The sequence below is a fragment of the Amblyraja radiata genome, chromosome 20 (assembly GCF_010909765.2).
Source record: "Amblyraja radiata isolate CabotCenter1 chromosome 20, sAmbRad1.1.pri, whole genome shotgun sequence".
NCBI classification, from domain to species: domain Eukaryota; kingdom Metazoa; phylum Chordata; class Chondrichthyes; order Rajiformes; family Rajidae; genus Amblyraja; species Amblyraja radiata.
In genome coordinates, this window is record NC_045975.1 from 13,988,204 (window position 1) to 14,009,177 (window position 20,974).

Consider the following 20,974-nt stretch of genomic DNA (forward strand, 5'->3'; position numbering starts at 1 on the left):
TCCAGAGATAAATAATACAGTATCAGACACAAGGAAGGATACGTTCACATAATATTCTGGTTAAGTGTTCTTTTAAAGCAGAGACTGCCTAATTTGCAAGTTTAACTATGGCTCCTAAAACCTATGACAACATAGTCAAGTCTAACAAGATCTGAAAACTTTCAAATTTTACTTTTTGCACAAACTGTTACTAGCAAAATGTAATTGGAACATATTTCTCTCTAGTGAGAAAAAAACATCTATTCAACATTAATATTTACACTTCATCCCTTAATTAGATATTCAAGTTACTACCATGTCTTCAAAACTAAGTATTGCTAAGTTCCATGTCTGTTATGTGACACAAATCATTTTTGAATATCAATATGATGAAATAAGCCATGGTTAATTTGCAGATAAACTGATGAAAAATCCTAATATTTTAAATATAATTACCAAAGCTATAAAATAACATGGAAAAAAATGGTAGAATTGCTAGAGTGATATAATACCTGGATTCACAAAATAGAAAGGGAGCAAAAAAAAAGACAAAGTAATTGGTGAGTGCAGGACACACAATTAATGCAATGTATGAACTTGCACATTAGGTACTAGAGCATCTCAAATCTGCATTATTAAGATCACGGTTCAAACGATTTAAATCTAAATCTTTTTTTTTAAATCATGTACATTTATCGATTCAAGTTTCAATTATATCTCCCTGTGCCCCAAAGGTATTCAAAAATCGGTTTCCACCGCCCTTTGAGGAACAATTCTAAACACTCATAACTACTATCGTTTGAAAACAACACCTAATCTTTCAAATGGGGACCTCTTGCATTAAACAATGACCTGCATCCCACCCTGTCACTAACACCTCACGTTTCCACTCTTCTGAACGCGGGGATTACAAACCCATACCTGCACCGGACTCAGAGTGGGACAGGGGAGGGGTGATGGTTCGGTGGACGGGAGTTAGTCAAGATTAGAGACAACAGAACTGGGGGGAACCCTCGGCTCCATAATTGCTTTGTCGACGTTTAGTGGCCGCTGGGAGCCGGCACATTCCTCCGCACGCCCGGGCCTCACCACTCGCCCACCGGCCGCCCATTCCCCAGGACACCCGGGCCCCAGCACTCTCCGCCCGGGCCGCCAATTCCTCCCCACGCCCGGGCCTCACCACTCTCCGCCCGGCCGCCAATTCCTCTCCACGCCCGGGCCCCGCTACTGCCCTGCCGGCCGCTCATTCCTCTCCACGTCCGGGCCCCGCCACTCACCTGCCCAGCGACCGAAGCTTTCCACCTTGAGGCCGGTCCCGACTAGGAAGACCCGCGCCCCGTTCAACAGCCGGCACGTCATTTTCAACGAAAGCCAGGTCACAGCGGCGACCCCGACCCAGTAAAAGAGCTGGGGCGCCGACACGGAGCCCAACATCTCGGCGGGACCCATCACTTCAGCACCGGCAGCAACGACTAGCTACCTGCTACTGAGGCCGCGCAAGAGCAGCAGGACACGTGACCGGACGAACCCGCCCCCCCTCCGGCCATTCATTGGACAACCCCTTCGCTTCCCCGCTGGCCATTGGTTAGCGTGCACGTCAAGCCCACGGCCGTTTCCGGGACGACTACTGGCGCGCATTGCATTACGGGACATGTAGTTTGATCGTGATGTCGCCCCGTAGGTTCAAGGGTAATTTAAACTCCATCCCCCACAATCCCAGCGTCACACGAAGTCCCAGTCAAAGATCTTATAGCTATAGGATCTTTGGTCCCAGTCACCGTCTCGTGAGATTCTGCTGCCACACAAACACGGAAGTGATGAATGTGATCAGAATTTCTCTAACATTTATGGCAAATTAGCAAAATAAATTGAAAATATTTACTCTCAACATTCCGGTGCATGTCCGTGTGATCATTTATTTCAATCGCTATTCCTTTTACAATAAATTGCATGTTATCAAACACTCTTGGACTCTTCTGTGAAAACAATACATATTAATCTGACAGCATTGCCTCGTAAAAAGTGATTTCAGTTACAATGAACAATATTATTTCATTTGAAAATCATAGTTCGTTTCTTGGTGAATTTAAATGCCTGGTGTATGCACAGGTGTTAACTAAACAGCCACTGATTCCTATGATACTGTAACTGACCTTGCAATATACATCTTACATTCGACATTAGTTTTTAAAATACATTCTGATTTTTACACATTTTTTACCAATTTACAAGAGAAAATTGTTGAGGAATTGGCCCTTTAAATTGTTTTAATGTAACTATCTGTCTCTAATACAAAGACACGCGTAAAAGGAAGTACACAATGTTTTGAAAATTATAATATCATAATTCAAAATATACTTTTGTTGCCTTTGTTCTTGTGATATTTATTATATCCTAATTTGTGACAAATTTTAGAATATTCCTTTACAGGCAAAAAAGCATTCCTCCATTTTGAGTTCATTATTCTTTTGATTCAACAGCAACTTAAATTTTACAATTCAGTCCCCGTCTTTTAAAATAATTTTTGATTTTTCAAACAATCTAATAATTACTTCAAATAACACCTTGAAAATATAACAGTACCGGTCATGCTTATCGTTTCTCTGCTTATCTTAATTTTGAAATGCCCTGTCATCTTTACATTGTATTTAGTGATGTGCACATTAACAAAATGCATTTTAAAATTTAAATTGTCCCCTTTTGTACAATATATTTCCAAGAGAACAATTTCGAGTACGTAGGGAGCAACTAAAATTTGCTTTGAAAACCAAATCTATCACAAATGGTTGACAACAATTTTTGACTTTATTTAACAAACTACCTACATCTATAATTCTTCACTAGTTACAAACATAACAAATCTTTTATTCAAACATACCAGAAACTAAAAAGATAGTATTCTGTTTTATTAAAATTGATTAATAAAATGCATTGAATGTTTTCTTTCTGGATATTTTATTATTCTCAGTCAAATTTATGGGTTTGATTTATCATTAAATATTATGTCCATAGTCTTCTTTTAAATAACGCAATAATGTACTATACACTCTGCCTATAGCTCTTATGGCTATTTAAAGAACATGGAATGCCATATGTTTCACGATAACTCATTTTATAAAATCTATACGAATTCCACATGTTCAAACAGGCTGGCACATATCTACATTTTTTTATTATAATGTCAAAACAACAATGTCTGAACAGATTCAATCACTGATGGTCAATTGTTTTGTAAAGTAAATATCTTCATTTTCTTCCTAAATTTTGCTACATCATTCTCTAACAATTCATTCCATGTTTATTTAAATTTGTGCCATTGTTGCCTTAGACATGTGTGGAAAAATACGTCCCGTGTTTTAGATTAAAGTAACAAAAAAAATCTGTACGTCTTTTTGTATTTATTCCAAATAACAATCCAACGTAACCAGAATCTCTATTTCAAATAATACCGCACCCCACATTGGTACACACAGTAAAAAAATATAATACAATAAATGTAAAAAATGTTATTTCTTCAAATTTGTCATGAAATAAAGTATTTGATTTGTAATCACAGAAAGTACCAAAATCAGATTTCACTTTTTCAATGTAAATACTTAAAGATACCACCTATCCAATAATTTATATTCTTTGTTATAGTAATTGGTATTTTAAACAATGTATTTTTAAGATGTTTTCACTGTCATTTATTGTGGAATTATACACATTGTATTTATATTTTCAATTAAAAAAAATGGCTTTGGCTTCAAATGTATCAATCAAATGCTTGATTTTCCCATTTTTAGATTACTAACCTAATAAAACATTGCAATTACATATATTTTAACCATGTGTTACTGTGTAATACCTGCATCGAATTTTTACTTAATTCTTATGATCATGAATTATTTTTTTACCTAGATAATTACAATATTGAGTTACTTTAGTCAAATATACTTTAAACCTAATTTTCTTCAGCACAAATAACCTGCATCAGAAATTTTATACATATTCTCGTACAAATATTGCAATGAGAATTTAGCAAAATAAATATATTGGCTTTCTAGTACAAAATGGCTTTGGCTTTTAATATGTGCATGTTTCTGTCCTAGAAACCAACTGGCCGCTGTAAGCTTTAAAAAAGCAGACACGGTAGTATAATACTCATTTATAAACTGCACATATACATGAAAAAAAATTGTGTTTGCTCTATTTGGTCAAAAAATAATATTTTAACAATGTAACAATAACATTAATTTTGAGAAGCACAGTCATTCAATTGTGCTTTGTAATAAACACAAACCATATGAAGTATGAAAGTATACAATAAAATACCTTTTTTCTTAAACCAACGTAATGATTATCGATTATTTATTTTGCTAACAAAACAATGGGCAAGCAAACAGTTGACATATAGTGTTTAAAGCTTGGTTCTATTATTTATTAAATGGGACCTACTGATTAGTACTGGCTATTGTTAGTTTTGTATTTAATTAAGTTAAATTATAAAACTGATAACTAAATGCAATAATGATAAAATATCACTCTTTAACAAATAATTCAAAACAGTTTTGCAAAATAAAAATTGCCAGCCATTGACCTATCGCGACATGGTTGGCTAAGCAGGATTTGAGATCTCTCTTCTATTCTTAATTTAAAATTTATATTTTATTAACTTCTACTTTTTAAGTATATATTTTGAGCAGAAATAAACCAAGATGATAAAAATAGATTAAATACATGGCTGGCATGGGATACAGGCATTGAACAAACATGTTTACAATATTTGATGGCATTGGGTGCATCAGGCATACATTTTGTTGGGAGTTCATGACAATTTTCATGCAAGGCCCTCCATAGCCCAAAGGAAAGTAAATAGCTCTGTGGGTAGACTGAAGGTCAAGATCCAACATAAAACCCATGAATATAATGATGGGTGAAAAGGAAGTGCAGGACATATAGCAATTCACTGATAACCTGGAAAAACCTGGAATCTTCTTGCTGTTACGGCCATTTACTGCGCAAACACACAAGGGTGATCTTCACTGAGAACCAAGAATGGAGGTAAATTTCTCAAGGTCTGAGAGACTATCAGTGGCAATTCTTGAACATGACTCAGCTCTTGACATAAGCATCTTTGACTCAATTTTTATTGCAAACTACCTGGTACAGCCATGATCAACAAGACCTTGGGAACAGACTTCACGAGTTGACTGTATCCTGCTGAAGTTTGAAAAAGTGGTGCAAATGAAAATCAGTCATAAATTCACCACTGGGAAGAGCAGGGCATACCAAGACTTTGGATGTGCTGTAACATGACCACTGTCAAGCAAAGAGACAAATCTACCCATAGAACCCAAAGAGAGGTCCCTCTACTCTCTAACACAGGGAAAGTCACCATTGGATTTTCCTAAGTGCATCCTATCTGCGGCAGAAGAGTTGCCCCTCAAATCATAGTATAGATTCATCTAGCTAACGCTACGGTGGATATAATATTCACCCTGCACCAACTCCAAGAAAAATACTATAATGGCCCATCTGACCTCCCAAGAGCCTCTTATTCCATCAGTTAAGAGGCCTGTGAAACATCCTTTACAAATCTAATAGGCTACAGAAACGTGTAATTTTACATTTGCTTCATGATAGGATGCAAGTAATAATCATCTACAAAAAACTCAAGCTCAGTGCTCAGTGTGACATTTCTCTAGCACTTGTCCCAATCTTTCTTGCAGAAAGGTTGCACCTAACTTCCATATAAAATTCCTGCTGGAGAGGAGTTAATCTACATGATACATTGGATACAGTTCAATCCCTATGACATCTTCACTCCAAAACCATTGCCAACCCAACTTCAAGCTGCAATATTCAGAGGATGCTTGCATGTGTGCACATTTGGAGACTGAGCTCCAAGTGATTGTTGACTCATTCATGGAAGTGCATGAAAGAGTAGACCTTATGCTTCATGTCTGCAAAACAAATGATATGATCTGCATTTCGAGTGGACAGAGTATAATTAGAGTTTCAGTGCTAGGCTTGTTGGCTTGGCTGATGTAGGTTTGGTTGTCCTGTGAGTAGATGTAGAAGGTCTTGTGCCGAGAACATTGCCCATACCTCTCCAGTGCTCTGCACTGCTTGTTGTAAGCACGTTCTGTCAGACATTTGCAGGTGAACAAGGATCACAGCTGCCCAGTAGACCATGAGCCAATATCCCAATCTATTCCCATTGCCACAACACCAATCTCCAAAACAAAGATCCACACTGAGACCCCAGAAACCACAAATTGCCTCCCATTACTTGAAGACATTGATGTACTGTTTAAAGACAGCCATTTATGATGGGATTTACCATTATTTTCAGTGCCCCATCATTGCCATTGTCTATCAGGGTAAAAGAGTGTTTGCAGGTCAAGACGTCACAACTGTCACAAAGCTCATGGTTTACCTTATCAGTCATCCTGAAAACCACGGAGCCGAAGAGGAAGCAAGTCATCCTTGTTCGTGAGCGATTGCCTAAGAAACAGAACAAACTTATGACACAGATACCAATATTCCCTCTTTCAATTTTTTTCCTACTTTTCATCTTTGTTCCTTTAAGTCATCAAAATTGGCTGAAAAACTAGTTCAATGGGCTGCAGCAATTGGCCGCTGTCTAGTCCAAGTGTTCGTTCTATAATTTACCCAAGATGGGGTTCTGATTTTGGATGATCAACCATGATCATGGCTCGAAGGGCCGAATGGCCTACTCCTGCACCTATTTTCTATGTTTCTATGGTGAACAGCAGAAGGTCGTTTGGCAGTAGGGAAGGTGAAATTATAGATTTGTCCTCTCAACTTTCTCAGTGGAAAATAATAAAAGATCCACAATGAGGAACAAGACTAGTTCATTGTACATTTCCCTCATTCATGAACACCCTAATGCAGTATTTCTGCATTCTAAATTACTTAATTCAAAATTAGGTCAAAAAAGATACGTCTGCTATTTTCCTGCTCAATATAATTTATAAACAGATCATGTAAAGCAATTTCTTCCCTAAGTTTTCAGATAAAATCACTTTAAAACTAAATCTATATAAATCATGCAAAACTCACACAACAATATTACTAATAATATAATAATAATACATTTTATTTATGGGCGCCTTTCAAGAGTCTCAAGGACACCTTACAAAAATTGAGCATGTATAGGAAAAACATGTAAGGGGAATGAAATAAATAGTAGAGACATGACTAGTACACAAAGTAAAGACAGAATTCAATACAAAACACAGCATGAGGCAATTAATGCACAGATGAAAAGGGACGGGGACGTGGGGCTAAGGATAGGCAGAGGTGAAGAGATGGGTCTTGAGGCGGGACTGGAAGATGGGGAGGGACACGGAATTGCGGATCAGTTGGGGGAGGGAGTTCCAGAGCCTGGGAGCTGCCCTGGAGAAGGCTCTGTCCCCAAAACTGCGGAGGTTGGACTTGTGGATGGAGAGGAGACCGGCTGATGTGGATCTGAGGGACCGTGAGGGTTGGTAGGGGGAGAGGAGGTCAATGAGATATGTGGGGGCCAGATGGTGGAGGGCTTTGTAGGTGAGGACCAGGATTTTGTAGGTGATCCGGTGGGAGACGGGAAGCCAGTGAAGTTTTTTGAGGACTGGAGTGATGTGATGCCAGGATTTGGTGTGGGCCTGGGGAGATGGGGAGACAGTGGTGCCGTCGATGGTGAGAGTGGGGTTATTGATTTTGCTAAGTGTGGCTTTGGAGCCTATGAGCCTATTACTGCAATACACATGCAATATTCTCTCTCATTTTAGTGCTAATGTTTTTAATAATGTGAGGAAATAACCTTAAATGTATTGTTACTGACACTTTAGGCACGACTTTAAGGTAAACAAACTTTATCTGAAGATGTTATGTATACACATTTCTTTCACAGCATGCTAATACAAATTATTCAATTTAAAAATATGAAATTATTCCTTCAAAACATTTAATCTTAACCTTTTTAAGCAAATCATTCTAAAATTCCAGGAGCAGAATTTTCAAAGCACACAATTTATTGTAGGTTTCATGTTATATTCAGGTGAGGATCACAATAACGGGTTTGTGGCATTAATTTCCTTAGTACCATTTATTTAACTTGAAAATATCATCTTCATCAGGTAACAGACATTTGTTTCACCTAAAAAAGAAACAATTCGAATGCCTTGTCTCTCCATAGCTTTCCTAAATAGATTCTCTTTTCTGACCTAGAAAAAAAGTTCAATTGGTAACAAGCTAAGAAAACAATTAGAAAAGTATTCACAGAACAGCGAGAATATCTGAGTTTTATGATAGATCTTTCCATTACCTTTTTTTTTAAACCATTTATCATCGCCGATGTAAAAATAAATCACATGGTGGGTATTAGCAAAAGAATATAGTTTAAGTGCCTTTATGGGGTTAAAATGAATAACAATCTTGTCATAAACTACAATTTGCTCATGGATTTACAAAGGTAATTACATTATGTTATGCAAAATTGGTTGTTTTAAGAATTGAAAGTACATTTATTTACAACATCTATCAGTAAATTAAGACAAATGGATTTAAATAGAAAAAGCCAGCTCAATTCAATGGTATCTTCCATCCCTTCTTATAGACATTTGACCAAAACATAAAAATACATTCTCAATTAACTTATTCTATTAATTCTAGATCATAACCTTTCCTACTTTCTTTGTTTCTTTTCAGAAAAGGTACGATGCTATTTGACATCACTTAGAATAAATACTTCGGAATGGCATTTCCATGAAGAACATAGTACAAATAAAACCGATATGCTTGTGCCCTAGCAAGAAATCAACAAATATTACAGTCAATTGCTCTCACCTGCCTTCATTACATAGGTGTTTCTCACTAAATCACTTGTTTGAAATGTAGAAAAATACCCCCCAAATCTTATTTATTCCCAGTCTTTATAAATGATCAGCCAAATGGTTAAGTCGAACTACTTCATCATTTCTTATAAAACTTTAGAGCAATTATGAATTACTATCAATGTTATTGCTGATTGTCCCAGATATTATTTATTTGGGATTCTCTTTCAAATTACGTCAGTTATTGTATTCAATTTGGTTAAAGATGGATTGTGGCAAGTACTATCTGGGAAGGGAAGAATTCTGGTCTAATTTTGATTGTGGTCTCTTCCTTCAGTCTTGCACTACCTCAACCCCACCCTGCATCCCCCAACTCCCTTGCCTACTTCAGTATCTGACGTCCAGAATCAATGTTACAAGGCCTTGTCATTTAGGTACCGTCACTCTAACACTTCTTAGTCCCTGCAAGAATGTTACTAATATGCAACTTTTAAGTAATGTTCTAGGTATTTTTAGATACTTTTATTTCTTTTTCACCTAGATCGTTCACGATTTACGGCAATCTACCATTCTGTTTGGAACTTGTGTGTGGTACTCAATTATCATTTGTAATATATCGTAACATCATGGTAATATATCCTCGGTGAATAGCTAGTTCATTGAATCTTGTAAAGAGTTAATTCTTTTTTATTTTAAGGGAAAAATGACAAATATGTTTTTCGACATAAACAGCATAGATATTATTGGGTACTGATAACAATTGGAGTTATATTAAAGATTAGCTACTCCACCCAAAATAAGAGTTGTGGAAACCTATAAAGCAAAACAGTTACTTTACAGGATCTACAAATTTTAACGTTTATATTTGCAGCTCAGAAAGCAAATTTACTCCACATTTCAATGCTCTGGCATAAATCGTATACAAATCATATTTGTTTTCATTATTAATCACTCAATTGTGCTTTTTATAACAAGAAAGGGAAACGTTTAGTTGTGGATTCTTTAAAAAATATATATTTTATTAGAAGTAAGTACAATACTGTGGTATGTTTTTACAGGTGCCTAATATATGTTAACAGAATACATTCTCTGTACAACTTCATTTTTTATTTTTTAAAGAGAAAAATAAGATAAAATAAGGGGGGAGATAGTAAAGAATAAGGAAAAGTGTAGTGTGTGTAGATCAAAAAGGAAAAGAGCTGTAGGATTCTATTCCTCAAAATATGATTTACCTTTTTCAACTGTGCATAGTGGTTAGATTGCAAAACTATCTCTCTATCATAATTTCTGTTCATCCAAGCATCCAAAAGTAGTTAGCATACAGGCTCATTCCGTAAAATACCAGTTACTGTCAGAGAAAATGTTTTTTGAAGTAAACGTGTCATTAGTTTTAAAGTTATAAAATCTTTTAAAATGTATCCTAGAGCAGCAATGTAAGTAACACAAAGTGCCGGATAACTCAGTGGGTCAAGCAACACCTCTGGAGAAAATGGATAGGTGACGTTTCGGGTCGGGACCCATCTTTAGACCAGACCAAAAACGTCACCTATCCATGTTCTCGAGAGATGTTGCCCAACTCGCTGAGTTACTCCAGCACTTTGTGTCTTTTTTTGTAAATCAGCATCTGCATATTCTTGTGTCTACAATGTGTCAGTTGGTGTCTGCAGGACATTTAGAATAGAAACTACACAAAATAATCTGTATCATATATCTGTTCTTACCTGATTCCTTCCAAGGAACATTTTGATTCTAAAGTTGTCACAATTTCTGTGTTTAGTTTAGTTTAGTTTAGAGGTACACTATGGAAATCAGCCTTTCGGCCCACTGAGTCTATACCAGCCATCGATCACCCGTTCACACGAGTTCTATGATATCCCATTTTTTCATTCACTCACTAAACATTAGGGGCAATTTTTTTTACAGAGGGCAATTAACCGGCAAACTCACACGTCCTTGGGATGTGAGTGGAAACACATGTGTAAAGACCACACAGACATCACCTGAGATCAGGATCGAATCTGGGTCTCTGGTGCTGTGAGGCAGCAGCTCTATCACTGCTCCACTGTGCCGCTCATTCTGTGCAAGTATGACGTTTATTCTCTATGTTAATATAAGTCTTAACCTTATCTGACCAAATTTCAGAAGCAGGATACATATGAACATATACTGCATGGAGATAAAAATAAATATAGTAGCTAATAGGAAAGAGAAACAATTTTTAAAGATAATTTTAACTTTAAAACTTCAGAGCTAAACAAAATGACTTCCAGAAACCTTTACTTGGTTTTTAGAAGATGAATTCCAAAATTTCAGTTCGAACCTCTTTTCAACTAAAATGCATGGAAAATGATAACGTTTGACATAATGACACAAGAGAGCTGTATTTATTTTAAGCCTGGTTGATTTGAACATGAATTCCTGAGATTATTTCATTAATCTGTCTTCAGAGGGGCATTTCTACAATTGTTCATAACTTTATGAAGAATTAGTCTCAATTGATACAATTGCTGAATTATTTTGCACATAGAAATGTGTCGTGATCATGACATGGCAAATAATACTGTATAAACCTGAAAACTGTCTGAAGAAGGGTCTCGAACCGAAACATCAGCTATATCTTTTCTCCAGCGATGACGTCTGACCCGCTGTTTCTCCAGCTTTTGGTGTCAATTTTATGTATAAGCCAGTGTTGGATTATAGATTCTTGCAATGATCTTGGGTTCATTGAGCATTAAATATACTGCACCACTATTGTCAACAAACTGTTGGTCTGATTCATTGGGTACAAACATGCAAAATATTATTGTAAAGTTTTATGGTCCAATGTGTGCAAAAGTCCTAAAATAGCATAAGGTATTATAAAACATTAACCTTAAATGTGGAGCTACTTCACCAAGAAAGCCGAAACTAGACAGTTATGCCATAATCTTCATCATATATGAAATGTCTCTAAAGTCTGTTATTTTTATTATTTGATCAATCAACAGAGAATATAATAATTTTCCCATGGTGATTTATTGATTACACAGAGTAAAAAGGAATAATTTAGTGAACATACTATACGTCAAACTAATTAAACAAACTTAAATGTCTGCAGAGGTTTGACCCATATTATGTTTCTTACGACATTGGATTTTGTCATTGGATTCTGTGAGATTATAATTTCTTCAGTACAAGTTTCTTCAATTTTAAAAATATAATGTTTTCAACACTAATTCGCTTCCAGATATCCTGACTTTTAAAATATGTGTACACCATCTGTAGGTTAAATAATAAAACAGAGCATTGCAAAGATAGCCTGTGTGCCTGCAGAGATAATACTAGGTTATAAAGTTATTGTTTACAGGGGCGTAGCACAAATGAAACATGGAAAATTCTTCAGAACTTAAAAAATCTTCCAGTATAATGTTGGCTACACATTTATTTCTGAGAAGAAAGATGATTTAATTACTCTGATAGATTGCAAGTTTTTCTGTGATTAATATATTTTTAAAAATCAAGTTATTTTCTAGTGGATCACTAAAGTTTAAGTTCTACCAATAATATGAGCTTGAATATTGAAAATAACCATGTTGCGGAGACAGTATAAATTCATTAATTTAAAAAACACAAATTTAATCTGGGGTGTTTAGACATTGTAAATATGGTACATGTACAGTAAGAAAATGAAATTATGTTATGAGAACATATTTGTTGTGTAGAAAAAAAGTAATTCTAATAATAACTGCTAGATTGTCCAAATGGTGCATTTTTAAATATAGAAGGCCTAAAATCCAAGCCTTTTTAGTTGACATAGTTCCACCAACTACATTAATGTTCTGGAGGATCGGTCCGCATTTGCTGCTTATGCACACTATGCACACCAAGAGACCCGTTTACAATAGCACTGAATATAATATTAACATTCTTTCAATTTAGAATTCCTTCCCCCTATCAACCACTCTCATCTCACCTCTCCGAACCACTTGTTTACCTCAGATCACATGGCTGACATTTCAGTTCTGAAATATAAGCCCCGAATCACCTGAAAGAAAATGGAGGTTAATTTTAATGTTGCTTTTGCTATAGTTTTGAATAAGAACCCATGAGATGTGGCCTAAACTGCAGTAAAGATCTAAAAGTACATAACTGGAGTTAGTAATGCATACAAGATTACTAACCAGATTAAAAACTAAAGTGCATATAGATAATGTAATGATAATATTCCAAATCTTAAGAATACTAATGATCTAAATAAATAAAACGTTAAAATAAAATAGAGATGGCAGAGCAAGTGAACTGTTGTTTCAGTAACTGTGTGAGATTGTGGAGAGTGGTAAGGTTTGTGCAACAACATACCCAGACTGTAACTGCAACCTGGGGATATTTGGCTTAGAACCGATGTGCTGGATTCCGAGCTTCAGATACTGTGATACACCGAGATACTGTGTTCCATAAGTAAGTCACTGATTCTCAGGTTAAATACTATAGATCTGATTCGTGGTCAGGGTAGATTGAGTTCAAATTGGCCACATATATAGATATATATATGCAAAAATTTATGTTCAAGGAGCTTCACCTCTTAACTTATCCTGCTAGTGCTAGTGCTTCACAACTCAATTGACCCGGGTTCAATTTTGACCTCGTGGAGTTTGCACTTCTCTGTGTGGGTTTCCAGAAAGGCAGCTCTGGCTTTTTCCCACATCACAAAGAATTGCTGTCTGGTTGGGGTAATCGGTTAATCCAAACTATGCCTCGTGCAGTTGAATGAATAGGAAAATCAAGCTTAATGGGTGTGTGACGGAGAATAGGTTGCAGGAAAACAAGCGGTGAAATAGAATTGATGGGATTACTCTGAGAACCAACATAGACTTGATGGGCCCAATGGCTTCCTATGTTGTGTGAAAATATATGAGCGTGGCTGAAAAAAAAGCACTGGAGAGATGATGAGCAAACCACGTTAAAATCGTTATTGGACAGAAGGACATTTAAGCAAGAAAAATAAAAGGCAATGTGGCATCTATGGAAGACAGTATAATTACTGGCCAGGGTACTATCCTTGGCAGCATGAGAGTGGGTGATGTAGATGAGGATAAGAAATTCTAAATAGAAAGGACATCAAAATTATTCAGTGAAATTGGCAAATGCCTTTTCTAGAATAAACATTCCTGCTATATATGGTACAAAGTAAATATATATTTATTATTAGATACAAAGCTACGTTAGTACCTTTGTTTGCAATTACTTCAATCTACATACAGTTACAACACATCTTCGTGATGACCTTCTGAAATGTGCTATAAACTGGTTGTTTTGTGCATTGATATGCTAAGACGTAAGTCCATTACTTCTTATGTAATATCTTCATAATTGGTGTGGAAGTTGCAAGTTTGTAAACTAGATAATTTTAGCTTGAGATGGGCATGCAAGGAATAAAACATTTTGCTTTCATATTACTCTGCCTTTTCTGTATTACTTAAATCACTTCCTTGATATGGTTTTCAGTTATTTTCCCCTTTTTAGAATCAAATCAACAAAACATTACAAGTCGTGTTTAGGAAGGAACTGGTTTAAATCGAAGCAGATGCTGGTTTAAACCGAAAATAGACACAAAAAGCTGGAGTAACTCATCGGGTCAGACAGCATCTCTGGAGAAAAGGAATAGGTGACGTTTCGGGTCGAGACCCTTCTTCAGACTGATTCTGTTACCTATTCCTTTTCTCTAGAGATGCTGTCAGACCCGCTGAGATATTCCAGCTTCTTGCATCTATTGTAATTCTTGTATCTATGCTTACTGTAAGTTAAAACTGCCGAGGACACCAGGATCTATATTGGTTCAGTCAGAAGTCAGAATCTGTACTGGTTAGCTTTGTTATGGGGAAGTGGAAGGACGACAAACTCGTTTAATCGTTTTAAATGGGTGCTAATTGGTCCGATAGAGGATGGCGTGTCACATAAAACATCACTGTACAGTGAAGGTACACAAAAAAGCTGGGGAAACTCAGCAGGTGCAGCAGCATCTATGGAGCGAAGGAGATAGGCAACGTTTCGGCCCGAAACGTTGCCTATCTCCTTCGCTCCATAGATGCTGCTGCACCCGCTGAGTTTCCCCAGCTTTTTTGTGTACCTTCGATTTTCCAGCATCTGCTGTTCCTTCTTAAACACTGTACAGTGAAGGTTGTTGTTACCTCAAACATACAGCTGATCTGTCAGTAGTCATCTTCACTATAAACTTCCACTAGGTCTCACAAAAATAACCCACATACATATTTTTGCTTTATTGTCCTCATCCAAACTCACCATTTATTAGTCCCTGTGTACATTCAAAACTTCCTACCCTGGTACTTACTGAAGGTCTATTTACTCAACCTTTAATGTCTCATTCAAGTAACATTCTTGAACTTCAACAAAGGCTTCACAGCAAGATAGGCAATATCGATTTTCAGCATTAAATAATGTACTATTTAGACATCATTTAAATTAGAAATAGATAGAACGATACCCCTTATACACGTGCTGTCCAATTTTCCAGTCTTATACTAAAAGAACAGAATTGGTCTCTTTAAGTCTAATAGCATTTCACTTTTTTTAAATTCCCCTATTCAACTCCCCAAGTAATTAAAATGGAACTTGTCTCACTACAACGCTCCCTGGACCATACACTCACGATGTACATACACGGACCTCTTAAGGTGTCAAATTTTGCACGGTGCAAGCCGCCTCTATTATTGCTATAATCTACAGCAACCCTCGAAGCTTCAGGGCTCGTGTAGTGAGTAGCAGGCATCGTCTCGATCTTTGCTTTCGCTGAACCGTGCTAGCCTAACCATCTCTTTATTTTAACAGTAAGGCCGCTTTGGGAGACGATCTAACCCAATGAAGCGAAGCTTTACAATTACAAATGAGTTTTTTTTAAATAAAAGGGATACGGCTGAACTACGACGGGAATTGTACAGCCCAGCCGTGCACATTGCCGCGAACAGTGGCATGCACTCCTTGGGTCATCATTTATTGGAAAAGTTTCGAACTTTTGCACCATTTCCTTATGTATTTTGGCTTTCCCCTTTATCTTGATTAAGCAATGAACTAAAACTGCAAACACTGTCGGAGTTTGCTATATCGCTACGTTTTGAATGTGGGCTTTTTACAGCCATTTTGTCCGACTCTTTCACACACACAGCTCGTCAACGGCAGACTGTGAATGAACTGTTTATTGACGCTATTTGGGAAGGACTGATGTTCCTGCGAAAGAGAGAAAAAAAAGAAACTTTTTGTTCCCTCTTGTTTAAAAAGTCCGTTCTCCTTTCTGGCGGCGCCTGGCTGATTTGTTGACCGTTGGCTTATCTGTGCCACCTTGAGGGATGGGGAAGTTCTGGGCAGGGTAGCTGAGAGAGGGGGGGTGGGGGTCGTGTGTGAGCTGCTGGGAAGTTAGGGTGCCCGGCGAGCTGCTGAGACGGGCTGCAGACGGCTGGCGAGCGGAGGCTGGGGCCGGTCTCCCGTAGAGTAGCGGCGGCGGCGGCGGCGGCGCCCGTAGTTGCCAGCCACAGCGTCCCCTCTCCACCCCCCCATCCTCACACACGCCCAGAACATCCTCGATGACAGCGTCTCCCGCAAATGCTTTTTGGGGTAAGGGCTTCCTGGCTACATAGTTACATACAGCAAGCCCAGACCGCAAAAAGATTCGAGAGAGACAAGGTCCACTGGCGGCGGCGGCGGCGTCGGCGGGGGGATCCGGTTGTTTCAGCAGAGAGAGAGATAGAGAGGGGAAGGCTGAGACACTCCACGATGTGTTACAGGAGGCGCAGATGCTGAGACTGACTGCTCGCTGTGTTCAGGTGGAGAGGCGATCGCTGGCGTTGGACTCGGGGAGGGGTCCGCTCCTCGCTGACTGTAGGTCTAGCACATCCATCGCCATCCTGACCATCCAGGTTTTCCCTCATTGCTTCACCCCACAGACACGGCGTGGAGCAAGCTATTTATGTTTCAGCACATACACACACTCACACACAGAAAGAGAGGGCAGGAGATGGAGCGAGGGACCAAGGTAGATGTGTCTATATGTGTATACGGAAGGAGAGAGCCGAGATGGTGGAGAGATTGACTTCCATCCTAGCGAGGATCACGATCTTTTCCAAGTGGAGTCTGTACTGCAGACCGGTGGCGCTGCGTAAAAGAAGGTACTTGCGCCCTGACCAGTAAATAAATAGAGACTGGCGCGCAAGCTCATTGGTATCCACCGAATCGTCATCATCCAATCTGGAAAGAGCTCATTTCAAGGACCCCCCTTTCAAAACAAGACACACTCCCAATTAAACAGGTCTCCGCGGCGGACATCAATCCCCCGGCCATTGGCGAAGAGGCAAGGATCGCACGACGCCTGGTCACCAAAAACCAGCAGCGAGGCCGTGAACTGGAGCTGGAGGGTGAGCAACCGCAGACAGTGTGGTGTCACTGTTTATATACATGAGCTCACATTCGCCAAGAACCCGGGAGAAAGTCCCAAACAACGGGGACGGGGGACGGGGGGGGGGGGACGGGGGGGGATGGGGGGATGCAGAGGCTGGTTTACACCGAAGTCAGACACAAAACGCCGGAGTAACTCAGCGGGACAGGCAGCATCTCTGGAGAGAAGGAATGGGTGATGTTTCGGGTCGAGGCCCTTCTTCAGACGTAAGGGGGTTTGCAGGACGTGCAACGTGGGCCTCGGGGAAAGCCAGAAGAGCGGGTGAAGTTTTAATGATAAGTAATAACTCTTTTCTGCGGCGCGGTGGTCTTTGTCTGATCATACGACGTTCCAGGCTGAGTTACACGTAAAGACGGCGCAGTTTCAAAAGGCTGTACTTCTCTCCAAACAAAGAAAAAACCCCACTGTTTTTAAACATCACCTGCACCAGGAAGACGTCTTTCTGTCAAGGTTTGCAGAGGAATATCGTAGTTGACTTTGATGTGCCCCAAAGCTTATATTAACATACTTAATTTAAAAAATAAGGAGGACTCTTGAGGTCACCATTCAGGTGACGACTGACTATGATGAGTCCACACATAATGCAAGCACCAAAGAAAAATGACTAAGAACAATGATTTGGAATAGTCTTGATGCAGCTTACCTTTATGCTCCTCGTTCAGCCTTGGGTTTAGCACGTTAGAGCGTCGGCAGAAATTGTAAACTAAAAATGTTTCCCCCCCCCCCCACAGAAAGTATATAAGTTATTATACTGTGTGGGAGGGTCACGATCTCAGTAATTATGTATTCAGGGACCAGCCTCCTCCAATTGTTGAAGATAATAAAAGGAACCCGAACGGATCGCCCCGACGCGCAGCGGTCTTGTTTGGCAAAGTTCTGATTGGGAGTCTTTCATTTAGGGAACGTATCAAGAAAGTCACGATTTTCCTCAGTTCCGAGTGAACTGTGACTGCAGCCATGACGCATCCACGCAGATTACTCACTTAACAGTCACGACTTTGAAACCATGCTGTTCCTTCATCGGAGTGGAGAATTCACATCGCCACTCTGAATTATTTAATATACTAATAACAATGAGCCGAGGTTCTGAATTACACCAAGAAAGAAGCAACGAAGCGCTGGAAAGGCACCTCCAGACCGTGACACTGAGAAGGAGACGATGCGCTTGATTATTTATTTCTATCTGGCAAACTAGTAAACACGTATATACAGCACCCTCGGTAACAGAGCATATACAGCCACGGATTGTTGAACGTTGGCGCTGGCTGGCTTGTTATACGTTGCTCACTATGACCATGTAAACGCCGCGGGTCTGTAACATAAGGTGGGTGTTGGTGCAAATTAGTCAGCGTGTGTTTATTTACGGAATGATACTGCTGTCTGCAAATGTAGATTACATGCACGTCCTTTTTACCTTGTATGTTTCTGGATGACGACTAGCACATTTGCTTCGATGATGCGTATTTGTCTCACTATCCTCCTATCTGCAGTAGATTCCATTATATGTGTCTGCTGCCTAGCATTGGATCTGTCGCGAACATTCCATAAATATACCCGTGACATTATTAATTTTGATTTGAGTTTTACTGCTGAGTAAGATACACATCCTCGCATATATCAATGGCTTCAATGTGTTTACTTGATGCTTACGTGGACAAGCAGATCTTCTCCCATCTGGCTCAAGATTCATGCAGTCAAAATACTTATTGTGCATTTCGAACCAAATCAATTTATGCTTATGTTTGAACTCTACGTGCTCCAAATATCTTCATATTGTCGAGGTGGAAGGGAGAGAGGGAGAGGGGGCGGGGGGGGGGGGGGGGGGGGGGGGGGGGAGAGGGAGAGAGAGAGAGAGAGGGGAGGGGAGGGGGGGGGGGGGGGAGAGAGAGAGAGAGATAGATGGATGGATAGAGGATAGAGGGATAGATGGATAGATAGAGGGATAGATAGATAGATAGATAGATAGATAGATAGATAGATAGATAGATAGATAGATTATATATATATATATATATGGGAAATATCGATTAGGGATGGGAAATATCGACAAACACAAATTGACATCGGTCTTCCAATCAGCCAGATTGCGGTCACTGCTAACTAGTCGAAAATCTCTCTCTCTCTCTCTCTCTCTCTCTCTCTCTCTCTCTATATAGAGAGAGAGAGAGAGAGAGAGAGATTTTCGACTAGTTAGCAGTGACCGCAATCTGGCTGATTGGAAGACCGATGTCAATTTGTGTTTGTCGATATTTCCCATCCCTACCCTATATGTGGTTTAATATATGGTAGTAATGCATCCCAACCTTGTTGCCAGCAGCATCGTCGAGTGCACTGGGTCAGATTAGTGTCGGCCGTGGCAGCGCTTGGATATGTAGTTCGGTCCATACAGCTTCTCAAGAACAACGTCGTCAAAATAGTGATTCCACCCACTTAGTTTATCGGCATATGACTAAGAACAACAAAGTGAAAGGGGAAGTGTGATGCACGGTGGAACGAGCCATAGTGGGACAAAAATAAAGGATGACGCGAGAGATGGGAGCTAAATAAAGCACCCTATAGACTCCTCTCCTGTAAACCACTACACGGTAGTGGGTTCAAAGGTATAGGCGGGAAGAAAAGACAAATGTACACATGTACCAAATCCATATTGAAAATGGAATTGGATGGGAAACGCGCAAAGGACCGGTGTTAAAATACAAAGATTGTGCAAAAACTCCAGGAAAACGATGCTTGGTGCATCTTAGGAAAAAGTTTTTACAACAGTTAGAATGTAAACGCTCTAGAATAACGCCCCTCCCCATATACTGCTACACACTCTGCCAACACGACCACCTATCGAGTATAATCTGAGATTCCAGGTCGGAGTAATACTATAATAGATAGTTAATAGTGGTATTGGTATTTGAAATCTTAAAACATGCGAGTTTATAATTCTGCCACTTCAAACCGTCCATCACACTATGTATTGTACAGGAGACCTATTTGCTGCCCTCGTTGCTCGCCACATTCAGCTTTCTCGGAAACTGCTTGCAACCAGGAGTGATAACAAACTATTACACTCATTGTGGCTTGTCTTTGGAACAGATCTGGTCCGCTCCGTTCAGCTGCAGAAAATACACGAGACTCAACAGCGCCGACGGAGAACGCGACCCGACCGCGATTGATTCACAAATATAACGTTCAGGAGATTCTCTATCTACCTACCATGTAGGATGTGCAGACGCTAAAAGGTATGCATGCAGTCTACTTCTGAATACCCTTGTGAACAACGTTTCTCCTCAGGTAAAGAAAACATTTTTTTCCCCTACAAAGAATAAAGCTTGAAATAACGGTGCATGCAACTCTTACTTACCGTCGCTTAAGGTTGATCTGCTGAGGGGGGGAAAAAGGGTTCCAATAATTAATTTCTTGATTGAGTTGCATTTATAGCAGCCGCATTCAGGCACTCCTCCACCCGCGCTCTCTTTTTATACAAGTGAATCCCTCCGTCTATTTCTGGAGTGCGATCAAACCCCGCTGCTATTTTTAGCATGTGGTCTCAAAAAAAACTACTCACAGAGGCATTTTGCTGGAACGTGACGTACAAACCATTAAGTGAACATTGAGATTTTTTTCCCCTACCATCTCTGCACCACTTGCATCTGACCGCTTTAGTTACATCATTGCAGAGATTTTAAACCCAACGCCTTTTTTTTAACACTCCCGTTCTTATTGCACATCTCACCCGAGC

General features: G+C 39.2%; 1 protein-coding gene and 1 long non-coding RNA gene across 2 annotated transcripts in view; both read right to left on the reverse strand.

The window, feature by feature from the left end:
* The window catches only part of hsd17b12 (hydroxysteroid 17-beta dehydrogenase 12), a 58,873-nt gene extending 57,388 nt beyond the window's left edge, over nucleotides 1-1,485 (reverse strand). The window contains exon 1 of the mRNA XM_033038889.1: nucleotides 1,257-1,485. Within this exon, the coding sequence (XP_032894780.1) occupies nucleotides 1,257-1,428 (172 nt within the window). The 5' untranslated portion in view covers nucleotides 1,429-1,485. The remainder of the gene's footprint in view (nucleotides 1-1,256) is intronic.
* A 4,915-nt stretch (nucleotides 1,486-6,400) lies between these two features.
* LOC116984445 lies at nucleotides 6,401-20,722 on the reverse strand. The gene is made up of 3 exons (XR_004415022.1): nucleotides 20,597-20,722; nucleotides 12,754-12,825; nucleotides 6,401-6,468 (listed from the first exon to the last, which is right to left on the reverse strand). It is a non-coding gene; the product is annotated as an uncharacterized LOC116984445 (long non-coding RNA).
* Between the last annotated feature and the right edge of the window lie 252 nt (nucleotides 20,723-20,974).